Source organism: Manis javanica, chromosome 14 (genome assembly GCF_040802235.1).
Source record: "Manis javanica isolate MJ-LG chromosome 14, MJ_LKY, whole genome shotgun sequence".
NCBI lineage: Eukaryota > Metazoa > Chordata > Mammalia > Pholidota > Manidae > Manis > Manis javanica.
In genome coordinates, this window is record NC_133169.1 from 7,704,804 (window position 1) to 7,722,901 (window position 18,098).

The 18,098-nt window shown below is 51.3% G+C and overlaps 1 protein-coding gene across 1 annotated transcript; it reads right to left on the reverse strand.

Annotated features, from left to right (window-relative positions):
* Window positions 1–11,870: 11,870 nt before the first annotated feature.
* DUSP23 (dual specificity phosphatase 23) lies at window positions 11,871–13,624 on the reverse strand. The gene is made up of 2 exons (XM_017643085.3): window positions 13,141–13,624; window positions 11,871–12,287 (listed from the first exon to the last, which is right to left on the reverse strand). Exons 1-2 carry the CDS (start codon window positions 13,405–13,407, stop codon window positions 12,063–12,065), a joined length of 492 nt encoding a protein of 163 aa, XP_017498574.1. The 5' UTR covers window positions 13,408–13,624; the 3' UTR covers window positions 11,871–12,062.
* Between the last annotated feature and the right edge of the window lie 4,474 nt (window positions 13,625–18,098).

An 18,098-nucleotide genomic window follows, 5' to 3' on the forward strand; every position in this document is an offset into this window, starting at 1 on the left:
TCAGAAGCCTAGAACTTAGGACAGAAGCTGGAAGGTCCAGGAGTCAGGGCAGGCGGAGCCAGGCTGAATGAATGAAGCTCTGGGCCCGGTCTGCAGGGACATCTGGTCGCCACCCTTTCCTTCTTGAGAACCAGGGAGAGAGCGTGAAAGGGCCTTTGGAGAATGTTTGTGTCAGGTCTACAGTGACTCCTTGTGGCTACGTGGACAATTGCCCTAAGGAGGGACTGTTAACGCTGAAAAGGTCATTCTCTATCCACTCACTCAGCCACCCACGCACTGATTGAGCAGTTTCTTTTTTTAGCTCCTACTCAGTGCCCAGTCCATCCCTGCCTCCTAGGGCTCAGGAAGACACAGGCATATTACTTAGTATAAGTCTTTGTGCTTCTTAAAACATTTTTTTCATGCCTCCATTATTCTGTTTTATCCCACTGTGTTGAATTTTGTTCAATTGTCTTCCTCTACTTTTCAGTCTGGGATCTTCTCAAAGGCCCTGTCTAATTTATCTTTGTGCCTCCAGGTGTAGCACAGTATGAGATTCAAGATACACCAAAGTATGCTTGTCAGGAATTCTGGAGTCAGAAAGATCTGGGTTCTAATCCTGGGTCTGCTGCTTGCTAGGTGGAACCACCTAGGGAAGCAGCTTCATCTCACAACCCTCAAGTTTTAAATCTGTTCCATGGTACTAACAACATCTGATTTCTATCTAGCATTGTGGAGGGGAGCACATGTTTGCAAGCATGCTTGCTTGTATACTCACCCCTCCACCTGAGACTGGATCCTATCTTTATGTCTGTGTAGGAGCCTATATACTCCTAGGGCTGTACTCACCTGTCCTGTGAATTCAGTCCTGCCATGTCAATGGGATTTCACCCATAGATGCTCTAGTCTTTTCCTTCTTAAAACCAAACCAGACCAACCCAGCAGCCCTTTTCTTGGCCCCACCCTCACTTCGAGCCCCACAAACAGATACTCTACTGGCAAGAGTGGTCTTTACCGCCCTCACAGCTGGCGTTCTGAGACGCACAGGTGTGCCTAGAGGGGCTACAGGTGTTGTAAAATATCCGGGTCCTCAGGGCAGCTGGGTGGGGCCCTACGGCAGCTGGGAGCAGCCTTGCTCAATTGCCCAATGTTCCATTTAAATATAAATTTCATCGAAAGTGAAAGGGTTCAGGAAGTGCTGACATGGAGCCTCCCTGTGTCTGTTCACGCCCCTCACTCATCCCTCACCGCCCCCAGGCCAGGCTGGCCTCGGCCTCCTCAGGCCCCTGGCACAGCCAGTGAGTGGCAGGTTCCTTCTTACTCGCTCTGGCTGCTCACATTGTCACTGCAGATTACTCCCTCCTTCCTCGAGGGACTCGGACACCCTCCCCTGGGTCCCGTACCCTCTGGCCACCCCTTCCGACCCTCTGCGGGCTCAGCCTACCTCTTCTAGCAGCTTTGAAGAAGTTCTTCAGCCCCTGGCCCCATGACCTTTCCTCCTGTCACTCCCTGTTCTCTGGCCAAACGTTCTCCTCTGTAACACGGTTGGAAGGATCACCTCTAAGGCAACCAGTCCTCAGTCTGTCTTTGTAGCACAGGCCACCCCCCTGTGTTGTGGATATGAAGCAGCTCATCCAGGAGGTCTGCATGGGGGGGTCTCAGACGCTCCTTCAACTCACGTGTCAAGGCTGACCCAGCCTCTGCCTGCCAGCCTGGTCCTCTGCGGGTGCTACCTGTGGTGGTCGGCGACACCTCTCCCCACTCTGCTGGGCAAGCTGGAAACCTGGGTGACCTGGCTGTGATTTGCCTCAAAGTGCAAATTAGCTCAGTATGACTTTTTTGGATAACAGGTATTGTGTGTGTGTGTGCCCCCATGGCCAGTGTGCTAAATCCTAGTCATGTCTTAGAAGTTAATTTATATAATCACTCCTGGGGAAACTCATTCCTGACGATGCCCAATCCAGGCTGGGTCAGGGACACACACATCCTGTCTTGACACTTAGCGCATCCACAAGGCATTAATCACCTCTGGTGCTCGGTTGACTCTGAGTTAGCCTAGTACCCAGATAATTCAGTACCATTATGACTTCCTTTGTGGCTGTGGGATATGGTTAATTTGGTGGGCTGCCAGTTAATCTGTGCCACTCCTTTGAATTAAAACTCCGTTCCCCATCTCTTGTCATTCTATACATACTCATACAGTCTTCCTTGCATGTATCACCTGAGGTAGCAAGAAAATTTTTCCCGTTGTGCTTCAGGTAGGATGGCCTTGACCCGAAGCCTGTGGTCACCAAAAGCAGCCCTAGAGATCAGAGAATGGCTCTGGGCAAGGGACTGCAAATGGATGGAGGTGCATTCTTTCCTGGAGACGGAGGGAGAAAGACCTATATAATTATAGTGATAAATTGGATTTTTGGGGTTCTCTATTTACCGGTGTCAAACATAACATATTCCATGCATTTATGCAGAATGCACAAAATGGGTCAGATTTAATTTTCCTCTGTTTGCTTATTTTCTCCTCCAGTTCCCTGGGTAGTCACAGAACCCACACGGAACTGGAAAGACTGTAAGACTCCTGTATTTAGAGGAGGTGGTGGCAAAGGATTTGGTGCACCGGGCCCGGGAGCCGGATGGCCACGAGCAAGTCCAGACTCAAGAGAGGCGACGAGACATTCGGGAAAGAGCATGGCGGTCGGATTCGGACAGACCCGAGTTAGCGTCTGACTCGGCAGCTTTCACTGTGCGGCTTGGACTTCATCCTGGTTCCTCTGGTCAAAGTACTTCCCCTGAATTCATTCCCTCCGCTCCTCCCACCAGCTCCTCTCTCGCTGGATTCTTCCCACCTGCCTACAGACAAGCGCAAATGTCATCCGAAGCCAGACACGCCCCTCCCTCAGCAGGACGCATCCCTTTCAGCTTCCATCCCAGGTTTCTCCTCCCTTTACGGCCAAGTCTCCCCGGAGAGTCGCCCCCATTCACCTCGTCTCCTCTCCTGCAACCCCCTCCCTCCCAGTCCCCGGTCTCGGATGCTCTGGCTTCAGCCCCTACCCGCCACTGACCAGCTTTGTCGAAGTTCTTGGACACATAATCGAGTTTCTCTAGGGTAAGACCTTAAAAACAGAAGTTCTGAATAATAGCTCACGTGTCTCTTCAGCTCCCCTAGATCGTGCCAGATTGCTCTTCAAAAGCAGGGCGCCGGGTTTCCACTCGCAGTGCCGGCTAACGTCTGGAGCTCAGCGTCCTCACCTCCTCACTGCACCGGCCGGGCCGCGGGGGGCGCCATGCAGCTCACTGCAAGCTCTTGGGCCTCCCAGTTCGCGGGGCCCTGGCCAGGCCGGTGGGCATCGAGGATGAGATCCCAGCCTCTGGGTACTGGGAGACGTGGCATTAATCCTCCTCTCCACCAACTCTTTTCTAATTTAAAAGCAAAATCAGACAAAAACTGCCCCCTTTTGAACTAAACCTAAAAAGGACCCAGACTGCTAAAACAAACATGGATGGGCCTAATATCCAGAATACACAATGCTAATGTTTTAACGTACATTTTGCTTCAGATGTTTTCTTTTTAAGAAATAAAACATTCTAGTTATGCCTTTAGCTCTCCTATTCTTTCACCCACTTCCCTTCCAGGAAGCAACTAAACCCCTGAAGTTTAATGAGAGGCCCAAACATTAATTTTATAACATATGCATGTGTCCATAAACAATGTATAATATTGTTATTTCCCCCCCCCCACAAATAGTATTCTGTATCTAATATCCTGCAAGTTTCTTTTCTACACACCAGACACTGTTTCCAAGATATAGCAATGTTGCTGCCTGTGTATCTTTTTAGATTGTTTACGGTTTGGGGTGGATTTAAAACAGTGCTGTCCATATATTCCCTGAGGGTGGAGACTGTGTTGTCCATGTGTACTTTTGAGCCCCTAGAAGTGTGCCTGGCATACAGTAGCCACCCAGTAAGTTTGTACTGTGTTAGTGAATTAATGAACAGCCTCATCCGCATGTCTCGGTTGCTCACGGGCAGAATCTGTCCAGAATATACATAGAAATGAAGTGGCTGGATTCTTCTGGCGAGCTGGCCCTAATACTCTCTCAAAGCGACTGTCCTGGTTTACATATCCCCCAGCAGTTTGAGGGTTTCCGTTTCCCCTGCCTTGCCAGCTTCCGCATTCTGAGGTTTGGTGGGTGCGTGGGTGCGTGTGTCCACAGTCTGACGTATGTGAAACCATATCTTACTGTTGTTTTAGTTTACACTTCCCTAATTCCTTTCTGAAGTCCCTCCCCGCCGTGGACTTTCTTTGTGGCTTCTAGGTTATCAAGTGGGCGGAAGTGGATTGAGGGTGCGGCCTGACTCCTGCACGGGCCTGGAGCTCTCCGTGAATTCCCAGCCTCCTTCCCTTCCTGGAGGGGTTTGAGCTTATGTGCCAGGCCAGATCCAGGACCCTCAGGACACAAGAGCAAAGTGGAGGCCCAGGGCCACCCTCCCTGCCCAGTGCCAGCTTGAGCTCTGAAGGCTGCTGTGAGGGGCGGGAGGTCCCTGGGTGCCCGTGCTGCTCCGTTATTCGCTGGGCGTCCAGCAGGAGAGTGCCAGCTGGGAAAGTCTGGCGCGGGCACTGCCTCCACTCCTGTGAGGACCCTGCGTGTTCCCGTGGAAAGAGCTGTCTCTGGGGTCCCGGGCCCTGCCCCTCCTTGGCACACACCATGCCCTCCAGTTCCAGGAGAACATCCCATCTGGTTTGTTCAGCTCCTCGTACTCAACAAACTGACCACTATTTGGAGAAAAGAAGATAAGTTTGGAGGTAAAGGGACAGACATAATGGGGGGGGGTGGAGTGGGGGTGCAACTGAGGTAGAATATTTGAATTCACAGGGCACCCCCTGGCCTAGGAACAACAGGGAGGGATATCAGGGTGCTGGACTGAATGTAGCACCAGGGGTCACCACCCCTGTGGACCTCTGAGTTGGGCCAACTGGGATACGGCAAGGGCCCAAGGCTTAAAATGGGTCACCACTGAGTTGGCCAGAGCAGCGGGTGTGACGGAGGCAGAGCAGCTGCCATCTGAGAGACACACATTTCTAGCACGTAGGGACGACACTCACTTGAGATCTTTTTCCATTTGAGAAGGATTAAAAAATCATACCTTGCAAGCCCAGAGGGTGAGCGCTCTGACTTAACAACCCCCTGACTTTCTTTTGCAAAGCATTAAATTCATTAACTTCCAGCAAGCAAGGAAAGCAGGTCTTACTTAATGCTTATTTTCTGAAAAGTCTTAAAAATCTGCAGCGGAGAGACCCTGTCTCTCTTTGGCCCTGTTAAATCACAAAAGCACTGAACTGCCGCTAAGCAATGGGCCATTGTGTCAGTGTGCCTTGAGAAAAATGGAACCTCGTCACACGTCCTCTGCTCAGAAGCCCACGGTGAGGCCACACTGCTGATCAGATACGATCCGAAACTAACCCTTTGGCATGAGATGCTGCTGCCCTTTCTGCACCTTCATCTAGCCGTGTGCTTTCTGCTGTCCATGCCACTCAGTTCCCTGCATCTCCCCACCGACTCCTGCCCCCATTCGTCTTGCCCACCCCTCTCTCTAAGCAGCCCTTGGTGGGCTCTGCCTCTGGCATATAACGTTGGTGTTTTTAATAACACCCACATTTGTATGTCCCTTTAGGCTATCTGACATGCCCTGTACACCTCATTGAAAGCTGAAACTGAAATTTTTGAATTTTACCAGACACACTCCCCTTAGCTCTTCAGTCACTCCATCATTATCTGAGTGTTCATGCACTGCACCTTTTCTACTTTATATATCCATCTTTGCATGTACACTTAGTGGTGTACACGTGTCCTGTATCTCCCACTAGTACACATCTCCTAGCTTGATTTTTTTCTCCCCATTTCTGCATCTATGTGCAGATACCTAGGAGGGTGTCAGCATGTCAGTTAGCCAGTTGCCACATGTTTACTGAGCACCCCTGTGCCAGCCATGGTGCTGGGTGTGCCTGGCATGGGTATGGTCCTTAGACTCCAGCAGGACAGGGAGACATCAGACAGCTAAATGAATCATTGTAGGTGAGCAAAGGGCCAAAAAGTAGGACAGATGATTTGGGAATGTGTGTGAGTGTATGAGGGGGTGTCTGGAAACCTTGCCCAAGGAAAAGATGTTCAACAGAGACCAACAGGGGGAGGAGTTGGGGGGCTAGGCAAAGAGGTGGGAACAGATCATTCCAGGCAAAGGGAATAGCATGTGCCCAGACTGCCACGTGGACAGAGCACAAAGTGTCTGGAGTGTGCAGGAAAGGCTGAACTCACGGGCCTGGCTGGCCTTCAAGACTTCCTGACAGCCCTGCAAGATACTCTCTGAGCCCTTGGAATATCCTGCCTGATAGGAGAGTCTCCATATACCTGAGACCTTGGGCCAGGCCCGGCAGTCTATGCGACCAGTGGGATTGTGGGGAATGCCTGCTTTAATGTGTCCAGGCTGTCTGGGGCCATGCTGTGCAAGCTGGAGGCTGAGTGGCTAAGGTCGGTCATGCACGTGTTGCATGCCCATGTGACTGGCCCCCAAGAAAAACCCCAGATACCATGGCTCAGGTGAACTTGGCTGGTGGGCATTATTTGTAATGTGCTGTCACACTGCTGCTGGGAGAATTGAGCTCCCCAATGCGACACCACTGGAAGAGTGTAACACAGCCTGGTCTTTTCTGGACTCGGCCCTCATGTGCCTTCTCCTTCGCTGATTTTAACTGGTATCCTTTCACTGCAATAAACTGAAATTGAGATTATTAATGGCTTTTCTGTTAGTCATCAAACCTGAGGGTGGTCTTGGGGATCCCAACACAGGTAAAGAGGAGAGAACACAGACACAGGGAGAGGGTGAGGTGAGGGAGGAGGTGGAGGAAGGAACTGGATTCCTCAGGGCCTCCTGGTCAAGGTCAAGACTGGCACAGTTCTGCCTGTGGCCTGGATCCCAGTGTGGCTACTTCATTTAATTCTGCACCCGGCCCCAAGTGGATCTCACAAAAGGTACCTACAGAAAACAGGTGAATCAGTGAATTTGCTGGAGGTGTGCTTGTGGGAAGCCCAAGGGCACGTAAAACCTCCAAGGAGCTGAGAGGACGTCTACAGCAATTATTCTCATGCAGCCCACCTAGGGTTTGGAGCACAGTTGCTGCTTAGTAGGTGTTGGTAAGGAGGAAACACTTGTGTGTTTATTGTCAAAGCCAGGGGAGGACAGTCCCGGAACTGTTTGCCATACTCCTGTCTCACACGTTGAAAACTCAGAAGTGACATCATCCATTTGTCTCACGATCACATATCCATGGCAACGGACTAAGTCAAGGGAAAAATAGGGAGAGAGAGTGGTGGAGCCAATTTAAGCAATTTATTGGTATAAAGGATTCGGTTATCAAGGTTGCAAATAAGTCATCAACTTCAGGCCCGGATGTGCACCAAAGTGGTTCTGATTCCTGCTTGCTTGGACAAGCAGGCTGCCTTCTCAAGAGTATGCCTTGAATCCGTAATAGCTGCGGAAAAATTTTAAAGTAATGGAAGAAGCATTTACGAAACTCATTTCTAAGTCATCAGGGGACTATATTTTTGATGGTGCAGGAGGCTTGAGACAGAAACCTGCTAGGGGGAGGCTGCGCTGGCAGCCAAGTCAGAGCTGTGCAGCTGAAGCCTGGGGCACCAGAAGGTGTGGTAACAGAGCTCCACGGATGGCCCCCCGAGTCCAAGAGCCTCGATTTTGGGGAACACAAGATGCTGTTATAATCTAATTACAATGAAGTCTCTTCTCTCTGCCCCCAAGAGGGCAGGCAGTTTAGTCAGACAAGCCAGCTTGGGGGTAGTTTGAACCCTGTTCTAGCTATGTGACTTTGGGTGTGTTCCTTAAACTCTTTGAGCCTCAGTTTACTCGTCTGCACACTGGTCATTATAATAAGACCTGGTTCATAGGGATTTTTTTAAGATTAAATGAGATAATGTCTAGAAAGCACTTGGCATAGTACTTGTCTGCATTTGGGGCTCATATTACAACACCCAAACCAGAGAGGATTTTAGGGTTTTTAATAAATCATCAGACATGAAAGGACATTTTCAAGGGCTCAATGCCAGTCACACGTTCCTCTGGACTGTCATGTTGGGTGGGGACATCTGCAGGCTCTGAGTTACATAATAGTGGATGTGACAGAAGTGGCCTGAGGAATCAGCTTCACTTCTTGAGGACTTAAATGCCAGTGCTGTGCTTTAAAGAGCACCCTCTACTCAGACGCCGTGGGCTTCAGGGTCTGGTGCCCACTGTTCTCTGGCCTCCCCGGATGAGGAGGGTGGAGGCTCTCCATAAGATGGCCATGGAGGCCGAGCTCTGATCATGAGACAGGCCCCTGCACTGTGTAGGTGGAACTGGGAAGGGGTGTGTGGTTGAAGGAGCATGAGCTTGGAGCTGTGACTGGGGTTTGATCCCAGCCTTGTCACTACAAATGTAAGGCTCTGGGCTGTTTCATCGGCTCCCTAAACCTCGGTTCCCTCATCTGCCAAAAGGGAAACAGTATCTGGTTTGCAGAGAGGTTGTAAGGATAAAGTGATGTAATGTATGTAGAATACTTGCTGTGTAGTAGGATGCTTCTTAAATATGACAACTGTCATCATATAAGCAAAGTGTGAAATGCATTAGTGGTAACTGATATGATGATGAAACAATCCTGTGAGACCACATCAGTCTCCCTCTTAGAAAGAATGGCAACATATAGACAGCAGAAGGTTTGATTTGGGCTTGACAAATGAATGCAGTTCATTCTGGGAAATGGTCTATGGTTCGGACCAAATCCCTGCCCCAGCTGACACGTTCATCTTTGGCCTGGGAAGACCAGGTCTGCGGGATGATGAGGGGCAGGCGGAGTGGGTGTGCATGAGCAGACTTCCTTAGTCAGTGCGAAGGGATCAGTGATGAGCCGCCCTACGGGACGGGGTCCCTAATGTCAGGGGGATGACAATCATAGCTCCAACGGAGCCACGGTGATATGCAGGCTGCAGGCCTACCTCTGTGGCACGAAGCTGGGTCTGGGACACATGGCCTGGGAAGTAGTCATGGAACTTATAACCCAGAGAGCAGAAGGACCCCAGTCTGGACTGCCGATGACACGGAGGTGGGAGAACCAGGCCTGGGAGGTTCAGTTGCATGGCAGAGGGCGGCCAGTGCCCCTCCTGTCTGGTGGCAGTCGCTTCTGCATCAGAACAGTTTTCCAGGAGAGGAACCCAAGCGTGATGTGTGCAGAACCTGACTGATCTGGAGGGGAGTTTTCCACACAGAGAAGCTTCCACTCAGCCGGGAGCTGCAAGCACATGCCAGTTCCACGAATGGAACTTTAACAACACGGGAGCGGGAGTCTATGTGGCTGCAGCTGTGCCCACCAGCTGGTCACGGAGAATGAAAACCTCCTGAATGTAACAAGTTAATGATGTCTGTCACCACTGTGCAAAGCCAGCCTGGGAAAAGGGGAAGGACTTGGGGTGAGCGTCAGACTCAGAAGGTGATGGTGTGTGAGGGTGTTCGGTGGGCCCTTTCTCCCCCATTAAGACGTGTGCATCCCCAGGAGAAATTCTCACATACTCCCACCACTACTCCCAAAGCCTATGGTGGCATCTGGTGCTTGTTGGCCTGATACAGGGGTTCTCCCGATGTGCCCTCCCAGGGGGACATTTGGCCATGTCTGGAGACATTTTTGGTTGTCGCACTTCTGGGGGAGGGCACGCTACTGGCATCTAGTGGGCAGAGGTCAGAATGCTGCCGACCACTGTACAGCACCCAGGACAGACCCTGGAGACGTCCCCACCCCACAGGTCAGTGGTGCTGAGGTCGAGCGCTTGTCTGATGCCGAGGTGAAGCCTCTTTGCCAAGGGGGGAGGCTGGGTCCTCACGCCTGTTGTCTCAGGGCAGAGGGGAATCGGGAGGGTCGTCCCTCACCTCAGGCTGCATGCAGAAGTGGGGGTGGGAAGTCAAAAAATGCAGGGGGACCGGGAATGAGCCCAAAGGCAGCCTCAGGCTCAGGTAGATGGAAGGATAAGGGCAGAGTTTTTCATTTCAAGTCAACTCTTACTTATTTAAAAACCAATTTCCTTAAGCACATAATTACATGTTTATTTCCCTGAGGAACTCTTCAGGCAGAGGAGACCTGCTTAAATTATGGGGATGGAGGCTGCACACGGGGCTTTAATGGGGTTAGAAAAATTTTCTGTCTCCTGTGAAGGAGCCTTGGGAGGGAAGGAAGGGCAGATTCCTCTGTGCAGTGCAGAGGGTGTGGGAAGCCCAAGAACTGGCTGTGCAACCCCAGCAGGTCAGGACCAGGGAAGACAGGAGCTCTGGGGTACAGCTTCCAGAGTCCCCCTCTCTCCCCATTCTGGAATCCAGGGGGAAGGGATCCAGGAAGTGGACCATTCACCCTGTTTCTACCTTTGTTTGAAACACACACACACTCACACACCTCTACGGAAGCCGCGGCAGCTGTGGTTTGCATCAGGAAACAGAATGGGCAGTGCTGTTGGGGGAGGCCCAGAGGGGTGGGCAGGGTGGAGGAAATCCTGATGAGAGGGGAGTGGAGGTTTAGGGCATCCTCTTTTTGTGCTATTTCTTACTCCTTGTCGCAGTCTGAATACCTGATACTGTATGAGTTCTTCTCTTCAGGAAGTCTCACTTGGGTAAACTGGGCAGCAGCCAAGGGAATAGAATGAAGGGACAAATTACTCAGATTTGGCACACAAAGGAAAGCGGGGGGCATCTGAGAGCCTGTCTCGTTGCTAGATTGGCAAGACTCTGGCTAATATACATTTTGTGTAAGAGAGACTGGACGGGAGTTCAGCTGGGTGGGTGGTGGTGGAAGGGAGCCGAAGGCTTAGGCCTGGCTCAGGTCCAGGATACAAAGGATGGGGTCTACAGGGGAACCCGTTTCCTCCATCTACGTCCCCACTGCATCGGTAACGCGCATCTGTGCCAGTGCCCACTGGATGGGGCTGGGCTCTGTACATACCTCCTCAGGGAGGTTGTGAAGCCTGTCCCATTCTGCCGGGCGGCCCCCACATCCAACAGAGCCTGGCACACACAGGCACTTTGCACAAATTCCACAATGAATTTCTACCACATCCAGCCTGGCCTGCCCCAGCAGAAGAGAGGGCAGGAACTCAGGTGGGAGCTACTGAAAAGAATCCATTTAGTTCTTTTTGGATGGAGCCAAGCAGGAAGGGAAGGACCAGAAAAGCATGGCGGAGATTCACAGTCCTGAATCTTGTCATTTGATCATCAAATAGCCTCTCTGCATAAGCACCAGGCGGGCTCAGTGGCAGCATTCCTTGGCTTGAGGCTGTGCGGCTGCATAATGGCTGGAGGTCCCAGGGTGGGTGGGGGAGCTGAGCAGCTGGTGAGAGGCACCCAGCCCTTGGGAGACGGAGATGGGGGATATCTGTGAGCCCATGCAGGGCTTCTCTGTCTTGAGAGGGTTAAGGGGGTGACACACATGGGGCATGGGGACCTAGACTGAGGAGTTGTATGCACAGGGGCCCTCCTGGCCTGCGAGCATCAGAGACCCTGGGCTTCGGGGAACTTGTGTCCTTTTCATTGGCCAGATTCTCAGAAGACACATCAAATATTATCATAGATACAGTATTTGAAACATAGATCCATTAAAGATACAGTAGTTTTAAGAGGCTGAAGATGTGTGCTGCGGTCCTGGCCCATCCCTCCACTTTCACGAAGCGGGACCCTGGGCCTCTCTGAGCCTTAGCCACCTCATCCAAAGGCCAGAATGGCCTTCTGCCATTCCTGCATCACAGGGCTCTTGTGAGGCTCAAAGAGGTTGATGTGCAGGAATGCTCTGAAAACTGTAAGTGCTATGCAATGTGAGCTGGGTCTTGTAAGTTATTTATTCAAGGAAGCAGCAGAGGGTCTCCCCAAAATCAATGCAGCTCCAGCCACCCCTTCAATCAGGACCTGCCTGCAGAAAAGGGCCATTTCAGTCCTTGAGCCACCTGGCGACTGGCGGGCTTAGCACTTTAAGTCCACATCCACCGCTCTGGCCCTGTATGGCACACAGGTCAGGAGAGAAGGGGCCTGGCAGAAGGGTGCTGAGGCCCAGATTTAGTTCGCTGGTAGAACTGGAAGACTGCTTTCTCCTGCTCATAGGTCTCGATGGAGCCGGGTCGAAGGCGCCGGATTTCAGCGATGGCGTCTCCTGCAGCCAGGCCCTGCTCCTTCACCAGGTAACAGGCCAGCATGGTGCCAGTGCGGCCAAAGCCCAGGGCACAGTGCACTGCAACGGCCTGCGGAGGGGGAGCTTGATGCAGTGTGGCCTGACATCCCTGACACTCTCCTAGCCCTCACTGGGGGTCTCCCTCTCCCCACAGCTGCTTCTTCTGGGTCAGGCCAGGACCCTGCACCCAGCCAGGCCAAGAAGTGACATTAAAGTCATGGAGGGCTGTCCTGTACCTGTGGATTGGGGCCCACCCATCACCCCCAAAGTGGTTGGTCCAAGTGCTGGGCTCCTGGCCTGCCTCTCCACAACCATCCACCTGGCCACCTGGTGCAGAAGCCACTGGCCACGCGGGGCCACTGAGTACCTGAAATGCTGCCAGCCCAAATGGGGATGTGATGTAAACACAACCAAGGTCTGAGGATGTCGTACAAAAATGGAATGAAAATCTGTCATTAAGAATTTATTTTATATTGATCATATGTTGAAATAATATTTTTGGCTCACTGGGTTAAACTATATTATTAGAATGAATTTCTCCTGCTTCTTTTTTACCTTTTAAAAGTGCTATGCTGCTAGAAATTTTAAAGTTACATATGTGGCTCCGTTAAATTTGGCCAGAGCGTTGCTGCTCAACGACCTCTGACGTCAAGCTCCGTCTCTCCCAGGCCTGTGCACCCTTCCTCCTCTCTACTCACAGCAGGCTGGTTCTGGCTGCGGGGCCCTCTCTGCGCTCCGCCCTTTGGCCGCCCCTCCCCTGCCCTGGGCTTCAGGTCCGGGTTGCCCGGTCTCCTGGCCCGACGGCCTCCCCTGAGTCTCTGCCGCAGCGCAGCCAAGTTGTTCCCGGCCGGACTTCCCAGCGCCGCCCGTCCCCGCAGACCCCTCCCGGTCCCTCCCTCCCTGCACTGACTCCGCCCGCTGACCTCTCCCCGGGCGTTGGCCTCGTCCACGATCTGCACAAAGCGGTCGATCTGCTCGGGGGCCGGGGGGCAGAAGTCTGGGATGCGCAGTCGGTGCAGGGTGAGGCCCGGGCAACCGCCGCTGTGCGGGGGCCCGCGCTCCGTCAGGGACACCAGGTGCCGCACGCCCAGGTCCAGCAGGTACTGGTAGTGGGCGGGGAGCCGGGGCAGTGCCAGCCCCGCCAGCCGGCCCGGTAGCACCCACGAGAAGTTGGGGGGCTGCACGCCCATGGCTGGGGGAGGGCACGGGACAGCCCGCTCCGCTCCGCCCACTAGTCCCCTCGCCTGTCCCGGGTCGGGCAAGCAGCCACCTTCCCGGCCCTAGCGCTTCCTGGAACCACGTGGTCTCCGGGACACCGCCCTGGGTGACCGGCTGCTTCACCGTAGGGGATTGGCCGAGCCGCCTGGGGGCGGGGCTAGGAAGCTTTGAGTGACAGGAGGAGCACCGCGTTCCGGCCACGAAAAGGGCGCTCGTTGATTGGTTGGATGGTCAATAGTGGGCGGGAGTATTGCAGCGGTGCGCACGGAGATTGGCTGAGCAACCCAAACTGCCAAGAAGGAAAACCTGGAGAGAATTCACAATTGTTTTCTGTGGACCAAGCAATCCGGGGGTCGGGCTCTGCTGCTCCCTAGCGGTCGGTTGGGGTTATTACATCCCTTGCCAACTGCCCCGTCTGCGCAAGGGCTGCCTTTGTTCCGTCTTACTTTTTTAGGAATGGATGCCCAAGGGTTTAAGAGATGGCGTATCTGCTTCAGCTGTGGGGAGAGAATCTCTACAATAACTCATTGTCAGTGACATGCTGAACTCGTCCAGTAAGGCGGAATCACTACCAGACAGGGACTATTCTCATTTTTCCATTGCTGGAAACAAATACTGGGTTGCCATCTGGTGCCCCGAAATCTTACCCGGGATGTTAATTTTGGTATACTAATAATAAGAACCAACAACATAAGAATTGATATTTATTGAGCATTTACTATAAGTCAGGTACTATTCTAAGCATTTGGCATGTATTAACTCATTTAATTGCCACAATAATCCTATGAGGTAGGTAATCTATTTAACTGTTTTATAGATGAGAAAACTGAGGCCCCGGAGACGTTCAGGAATTGGCCAAGATGTGACTGATGGACTGGGGACCTGAAACAGGCAGCCTGTCTCTAGAGGCTGTAGCACCACAGTATCGTTTCCTAAAGTGAAAAGAAGTTTCCTTCCTCTTTACATAACCATCCTCATGCTCCCAAATATCATCTGGGTTAAACAATTGGAGGATTTCTTAATTTCCCTTTATATTTCATGATTTCCAGGCTTTGTGAGTCACGCTCCACTGGGGAGTTGGGAGTTTATCAGTGGTGTTCATAGAAGTTAGGAACCTCGGTCTGAACACAGTGTCTTAGCTGTGATCTGACTGCTCCAGGTCCTCATTTGAACAATGGGGTTTCAGTGAGGCAGGCTAGTTATAATTATGAAAACAGTTAACCTTTATTGAATGCGCTTCTCTACCAGGCCCTGTGCCAAGTGCTTTCTGGAAGAACAACATGTGGAAGGTATTTTCGTTTTCCTCTGGTAAATGAGTAACCTGAGGCTTAGGGAAGTTGGTTAACTTGGCCCAGTGCACAGAACCAGTATGTACCTGGGCTGCGCCAAGGTCTCTCTGATTCTAAGCCCAGGGCACTTAGCCATGGAGACCTACTTCCCTTCTCTGTCCCCAACCACCCGTGACACACACATTTGACCATATAAAGCTCTGGTTCTAGCAGAATGGAAGGAATTTCTCTTCTTTTAAAGTGCAACGCCTGCTCTGAGCTTGTGAAAAATGCATTTACCATTTACCCAGGGAGCCCTGAAGCCCTGCGTCTGCCCAGTCCCCAGGTTCTGGGAGCTGCTGGGTCACCCTTTCCTCCCCTTCCACGCAGGCACAGCCTTGATTAAGCCCTTCCTGTCTGCACTCCCATTTCCTACACAACGCCCTATCAACCTTCCTAGCCCATCCCATTCATTCCTTTGCCTCCATCCCTGCTGTGGCCTCTCTGCTGCTGGTCACCTCCTCCCACAGCCGACCCCCACCCCCTTCTCCCAATCCAGCTGCTCCCCGGGGTGTCTGGTCCTGTGGCCTCAGGAGACTGGCTCCAGCACTTGCTCCTCTCAAGTCGAGCTTTTCCCAGAACTTCCCTCATCTCTCCCTGTCACCCTACATCCCTTCCCCGCTTTCTTGAGATCAGCTCAAAACCCATCTTTTCCAGAGGGAAGACATTCCTGCGGGAGACAGATTCTCTTCTCCCCTGAGCCTCTAACAGTGATTCTCCCCGTTGGGTGGATCTGCAGGGGTAGAAGTGCCCTCCGGGGTCTTTAGGAAAAAGCCTGTTGGCTCGCTTTGCAGGAGTTCCATCCTTCCCCAGGGCGCTGCTCCTCCCTTCCGACAGACAGACGCTGGGCAGAAAGAGCCCAGGGCCCCTGCCTGGGGCTGTGTCCCAGTGTCAAGGTGCTATTTAATTTTCTGTCTTGGACCCAGGGAATCTCAGACTCAATGATGGTTTCCTGGCTAGGACTCCTGCAACTTACCAATGCCAGCGACCTGCCCGTGCTATCCACCCCCCCACCCCACCGCCCCACGTGACCTCTCTGTATACTGTACTGATCTTGTCCTTTCTTCTCTGACCATCAGGAAGATTTAGGCTCTTTGTGTGCTCGCATCTCACCTTGTATCAGTATGTACTCCCACATGGCATTTGCTTTATTGGGTAGGGTTACCTGTTTGCGTAGGAGCCAAGAGCGGATTGCTCCATCGTTGAGTCCCACAAATCTAATATGGAGTCTGATGCACTGTGCTCAAAGATATTAAATGAACCACCAAGTGAAGAAAACAAAAGTGGAATGCGTAGGCAAGACTGGAGCCTACATTTCTGGGGCTCCATGTGAGTCTCCAGGACTAAGTGACAATGTGTGTTTGTGTCTCTTTTTAACACCATGAACTCAAGGACCGTTTGGGTGTGGTGTAGCACCTTCTCGAGGTGTACTTTTTCTGTGTCTGTGCTTTTTAGGAAAGAATGACTGTGTCAGTGTGCTTCTGGCTAAGTCTGATTACTGTCTCTTTGAAAAAGGGACAAAGAAGCCTTGATCTTCATAGCGCTCTGCTCCTGTTGTGGGTACGTGTGTGACGGCGTGTGTATGATTGTGCGTGTACGTGGCTGTGTTGAGGGGAACATAATCCTGGAAAACAATCTGATGAGTAATAAGCTTAATTTCCCTGACTTGAAGGAGTTTACAGCACACTTGAGCAGATTTAGACTCAAATGTCATTGTTCCCCTAACACATAATAAAGTGCTGAATTACTTATCAAAGGTAATCAGATAATATATATTAAAAAGTTAAGTGTGCAGGAAAAATAACAAGTGCAAAAGAAGTCACTGGGGGAAAGATATGCTGGGGTTAGAACCACCAGAAAAGAGATCTCCCTTCCATTTTGTTCTCTGTTCGCTGGGACCTGATGGAAGTAACTTTCACTGAAAAGCTCCACAGACCAGTTTTAGGGCACCCTCCCTCTCCCTTCTGAAGCTGACAAGGATGTTCTGACCTAGCTCTCTTTCATGTTGAGGCCCCAGTTCCCTGATTGGTGATGCCAGTGGCAGTTAGACGTGAAACTCAAGTCAGAGAACTCCTTCCTCTATCCTTGTCTCCTGAGGCCCTTGGTCTGCAGGCAGAATTCTCAGTGTCTTAAATGTTCTGATTTCCCTTTGTGTTAACACATTTCACACCTACACCCCAATGATCTAGAAATTGGATTTCAGAAAGGGTGGTGTGGTTAGTCAATCTCCGAGATGACCCCTGTGAACCATCTCATGCCTTGTATAGTCCTTTCCACACAGATCGGGCCAGTTTTTGTAATGAGCAGGGTATTGTGGGAATGATGGTATGTGACTTCTTGGGTTAAGTCATAAAAGACCTATGTGGTGTCTGCCTTGCTCCATGTTGTGAGGACACTCAAGGAGGCTTATGGAGGAATACACGTGGGGAGGGACTGAGGCTTCAAACCAGCATCGCGGAGCCAGCTATTTTGGGAGGGGTTTCTAGGTGAGGAAGCTAATGGGCACTCAAGTGGTACAGACTAGAACTCAATCCATTCTATCAAATGTCACTGGGTCACTAAACTGTCTAACCTAAATCAAGACTTCAGATGGCCTGCCCAACATCTTGACCCTAACCTCGTGCATCTTCCCACCCATCTAAGCCATTCTGGAATTCCTTACCCACACCAACTGCAGGATGATCAAATCAAGTTTATTTTTAAAAGAAAAAATTACACAACAAGCTCTTGTGGTCTAAGTGTGTGAGTACTTGCTGGGGATGGGATGTTGTGATAGATCAGTGCAAATTTTTGACATTTGGAGAACCAGGCTATGAGAGGCTTGGGTGTGGGTTTTGTGTGCACAGTGTTGGACGTATGGGGTTTTAGTGGTACTCACAGAACTAGGGGTGATATACAAATTATTTAGTTACTGGCCTTGGCACAGGAAGCAAGCAGTCAGCACTGACCCTCTGCCGATCAGCACCATCGCCTACAAATAAACAGTGAAGCTGTCCTGCTGTCTGTTGGATGCAATGAGTGTTAAGCAGAGGCTTTGACAGGCTCGGGGGTGTGGCCACATTACCTTGGGCATTTTAATGCCAGTCTTTCCACAAGATGGCACTGATAGCTTTCCTTCTCTCTTTTTTTTTGCCTTGTTGGGAAATTGGTGATTTGTGTACTGTTACAGAACACGCCCTGACTGAAATCTTACAGTTTACTAGTTGGTTTCTTGTACTTCTGACAATTCTATCAGCTTCATGGCACTTCAAATTATGCTTTTCCTTTTGACCATTCCTGGAGCACATGGAGTCTTCATGTTGGGATGTTTGGGGTGGTGCCTTATACCTGAAGCT